The 4,434-nt window shown below is 41.5% G+C and overlaps 1 protein-coding gene across 1 annotated transcript; it reads right to left on the bottom strand.

Moving 5' to 3' along the window:
- Positions 1–259: 259 nt before the first annotated feature.
- LOC117471011 (piggyBac transposable element-derived protein 4-like) lies at positions 260–4,170 on the bottom strand. The gene is made up of 2 exons (XM_034115789.1): positions 3,127–4,170; positions 260–2,081 (listed from the first exon to the last, which is right to left on the bottom strand). The coding sequence occupies exons 1-2, from the start codon at positions 3,252–3,254 to the stop codon at positions 260–262; spliced, it is 1,950 nt and encodes a 649-aa protein (XP_033971680.1). The 5' UTR covers positions 3,255–4,170.
- Between the last annotated feature and the right edge of the window lie 264 nt (positions 4,171–4,434).

The raw sequence follows: 4,434 nt of genomic DNA, 5'->3' as shown, positions 1-4,434 counted from the left end.
GTGTGTGTGTGTGTCTGTGTATGGACTTTTCCACAGTCCTTACATGTTTATCACCCGACTAACACTTCTAGGAAGGTTTACTTGCACAATAAAAATTAGGAAACATAGGATAAATTTGTCTCCAACAGGAGCAGATTTATTTACACAACACACTATAAAATAAAACTACACTAAAACCTAAATAAAACCACAAGCATTTTTTTTGTAAACACTCGCAAAAAAAAAAAAAAGCAAAAATGTACACAAAAAGAAAAAGTGTTCAGTCAGAGGTGTGCCACGCCTTGAAGCAGTTCTTCTTTGAAGTGAGGCACAGAGGGATCAGGCACTTAGTGCAGTATATAGGTGTCTTTACCGTTTTGTTGCCAGCCTCAGAGCACCTCCTGCAGTACCTCCTGAGCGCGGTGGCATCTTCCCCATAATACGCGGGCATGCATACCTGTGATGATGGGGGGAGTGGTGGTGGTGCTGCAGGGACATCACCCCTCAACTCTGCACAAAGCTGCTCCCTGAAGGACTTCTGGGTGTGTGGGTTCATCACGTCAACCCTCATCTTGTGCAGCTCCTTGTAGAGAATGAAGCTGTTGACCACGGCAATGTCCAGAAAATGGTAAAAAAATGTCTTGTACCATTTCATGGTTTTGCGGAGAACGCTGTAGTACCCAATCAAAGCATCGGACACATCCACGCCGCCCATGCTTCTGTTGTAGTCCACCACAGCGTCAGGAACGGTAACAATCTTGGTCTGCCACACACCAGCCCGTTTCACATTCCTCCTGACAGTCTGTCCACTGAAGGCTGCATGCACTGTGGAGCACATGGTCACTTCACGGCTGTCCATCCACTTTATGAACAGGAGCTTGCTTCTCCTTATCCAACGCATATCTCCCCTTTCAGCCTTTTTCGGAAGGTCGTTCAACTCAGTCTGTGGAAAACCAACTCGATTTTTTCGAATGGTCCCACAACAGCCAATGTTTTTTGCGAACAAATCCCCAAAGAGGGCAGGGCTTGTGTAAAAGTTGTCCACAAAGAGTGTGTAGCCCCCACCGAGCAGAGGGAAAGGCAGAAGGTCGACCACGGAGGAGTAGCTGAGTCCCTGGCCTGAGAGGAACTCACTCTTCCCTGTGTACACAAAGAAGTTCCATGTGTATGCCATGGAGGAATCCGCCAGCACAAACAGCTTGTAACCCCACTTTGTTGGCTTATTCTTCATGTATTGCTTCAAGCTTATGCGGGCTTTGGAGGCGACCATCCTTTCATCTATTGATATGTTTTGATGGGGCTGGAAATGTGCTTTGCAGGCAGCAGTGATTTCAGTGTACAGGGGCTTTATCTTGAAAAGTCTATCGTATTCTGCGGTGTTTCTTTTGCGATCATTTTCTTCGTCTTCTTTCGGGTCGCTCATGTGCAATGACCACAGGATGGCGTGGAAGCGTTGCCGGGACATCGTATCACCTGGGAATTTGAAATTATATGGAAATGATGTCCTCCAGTAGTCCGCTTGGTTGGGAACGATAACTAGGCCTGTGAAAATGACAATGGACAGGAAAATATAAAAATCCTTGAAAGTCAGCACTTTCCAAGGGTACTTCTTTCCAGCCTGCAATTGATACAGGGCCTTTGTGTTTGTGTTGGCAATGATTGTATGAACCACGGCATGGCTAAAAAATAGTTTGAAAAGCTGAAGGGGAGACCATTGTGCAGTGGTGTCCAACGCTGGCCCTGGGACCCTGGCAGGCATGAACCTCAGTGGCTCTGGTGTTTCGTCATTGTCCTCTTTGTTGTGCCACCCGAGTTCTTCCTCTGTCGTTCTGGAAGAGGAAGACCTACCTCGACCTCGGCCACGCTTTCTGGGATTTACAGCTTTTTTCGATGCTTTTCTTTTGCTGGGCAGCTCAAATGATGGTTCCGAATCAGAAGATGCAGAGGGAGGCTGAGTTAGTACAGGTGCAGACATCCGGCGACGTAGCTTGGATGTTGATGGCTCTGGGGCAACTGTATGCTGATCTGATGCACGTCGTAGCTCGGATGAGGCAGATGTTGATGGCTGTGATCCAGAAGCCATATCATACTCGTCATACTCACTGTGAAAAATGTGGGAAAAACAAATCGATTACTTCACTGGCTTATTCTTTCAAAAATGTAACTCAAATCAGAAATAATTCCTCCATTTAGCGTGTGTGAAATAACAGTATATATATATATATATATGATATACAATACAGCTTTATTTATATACTGCCGTGTTATAGTGACGAAATACAATTAATCTATTGATAAGTGTTCACCAACACGTGTTCCCATTGTTTACAACAAAACGGCATCGATTTCGCGTACAGTAGGCCTATAGACTGCGTTGATATACAATACAGCTTTATTTATATACTGCCGTGTTATAGTGACGAAATACAATTAATCTATTGATACGTGTTCACCAACACTGTGGGAAAAACAAATCGATTACTTCACTGGCTTATTCTTTCAAAAATGTAACTCAAATCAGAAATAATTCCTCCATTTAGCGTGTGTGAAATAACAGTATATATATATATATATGATATACAATACAGCTTTATTTATATACTGCCGTGTTATAGTGACGAAATACAATTAATCTATTGATACGTGTTCACCAACACTGTGGGAAAAAACAAATCGATTACTTCACTGGCTTATTCTTTCAAAAATGTAACTCAAATCAGAAATAATTCCTCCATTTAGCGTGTGTGAAATAACAGTATATATATATATATATGATATACAATACAGCTTTATTTATATACTGCCGTGTTATAGTGACGAAATACAATTAATCTATTGATAAGTGTTCACCAACACGTGTTCCCATTGTTTACAACAAAACGGCATCCATTTCGCGTACAGTAGGCCTATAGACTGCGTTGATATACAATACAGCTTTATTTATATACTGTTTTAATTAATAATTTATTTATTTATAATTAATCTATTGATGCGTGTTCACCAACACGCATCTTCCCATTGTTTTTTCGACTCTCAGAACGATTACGCGAGAACAAAGCGGCGTCCATTTTTTCTTTTGCGAGTGTGGAATTACTATAGATTACACCAAATACATAACTAATAGACACAAACAGAGAGAGTACATACCTTTCCCGAAGTTCATAATCCGGGTCTGATTGTGGCAAATCAAGTAAATCCTCATCTTCTGACGGAGAGTCAGCGAACACCATTTCCACGGCATCTTCAAGCTTGTACAGCCTCTTTCTGGGTGGCATTATTTGCTCAAATAAGTCCTAAAAGCAAATAAATCCTTGTCCTTGTCCTTATATATAATAATAATATTATGTTATGCTGTCGTCTCGGTTTTCTCTGTTGTCTCTGTGTTCTCTGTTCGCTGTGTTCGTCGCTTCGTTCGTTTGCTCCTCCGGTGCTGCTGCTGCTGCGTCGTCTGCGTAATGTGGCTGGAGCTGGCATAATTTATGTTACGCAGGATCGTAACTCTGGAACCCATTGGTCGATTTGGGTGATTGACACCTTTTTTGAAACTTTAGAGCCAATAGGATCGAGCTGCAGTTAGTAAAACCGGCTAAACAACTACGTGGAGGAGGGGGAGCTGTGCGTATACCTCGTGGGAGACAGCATCAGTGCCGGACTGCAAAACTTTATACCTACTCTGCTGCCATGAATGTAATGATAGATTATCAGGACCAATTCTAAAAGGACTAAGAGACTTTGGATTAACCTTGAGCAGCGTTTTTATTCCCTTGAACACGACTTTTGATCACAAAACAGCAACGGTAAGACAAAATTATTGTTACGGTTTTGAAAACTGTTGTTCTTTTCTTGCTCTGTTCTGGCTGCTAGCTCAGTGAGTTTGTGTCCTCCAGTGATGATACTTATATCAAAATAATCAGTGGAGTATCAGCTTTCAGATTATGTGTAGTTTGTGCAGATAATATGAAGGTATAAAGATCGTTTTTGCTAGTTAGCACCGGAAGTAGCATTTGCCCGTTTTGGCTAAGGGCTAATGCTAACGCTTCTTGTGAGACTTGTGTTTTGTTTCGGTAAAAATGGCTTGTATCGTCAGGTAGCTGAGTTTTTTTCCCGTTTATTGAGTATAAGACATTCATAGGTTTTTAAATATTAAGAAGCCCCCAGACGCTGTCTCCTGCCGTGACGCGTTTTTCCGCCCGGTACCGGGGGGGCGGAGCGTAACAGGTTAAGATGTTCTTTCAAATGTTTTTTAAGTAAAGCTTGGGTTTTATGGGATTAGTTTTGTTTCATAAAGATAAAGCAACACTTTCTCAGAATCAAGCAAAACTAAGAGTTTAAGAGAAAAAAAAAACTGAGTCAAGGAAAATGTATTTGATTTCAAAAATAAAACTATAAGTTGCAAACAAATCATTTGTGTAATCATGTAAACTATAAGTCTGTTTTCTTTGTTTTAACATATAT

This window comes from Trematomus bernacchii, unplaced genomic scaffold, assembly GCF_902827165.1.
Source record: "Trematomus bernacchii unplaced genomic scaffold, fTreBer1.1, whole genome shotgun sequence".
NCBI lineage: Eukaryota > Metazoa > Chordata > Actinopteri > Perciformes > Nototheniidae > Trematomus > Trematomus bernacchii.
This window is presented reverse-complemented; position numbering and strand designations above follow the sequence as displayed.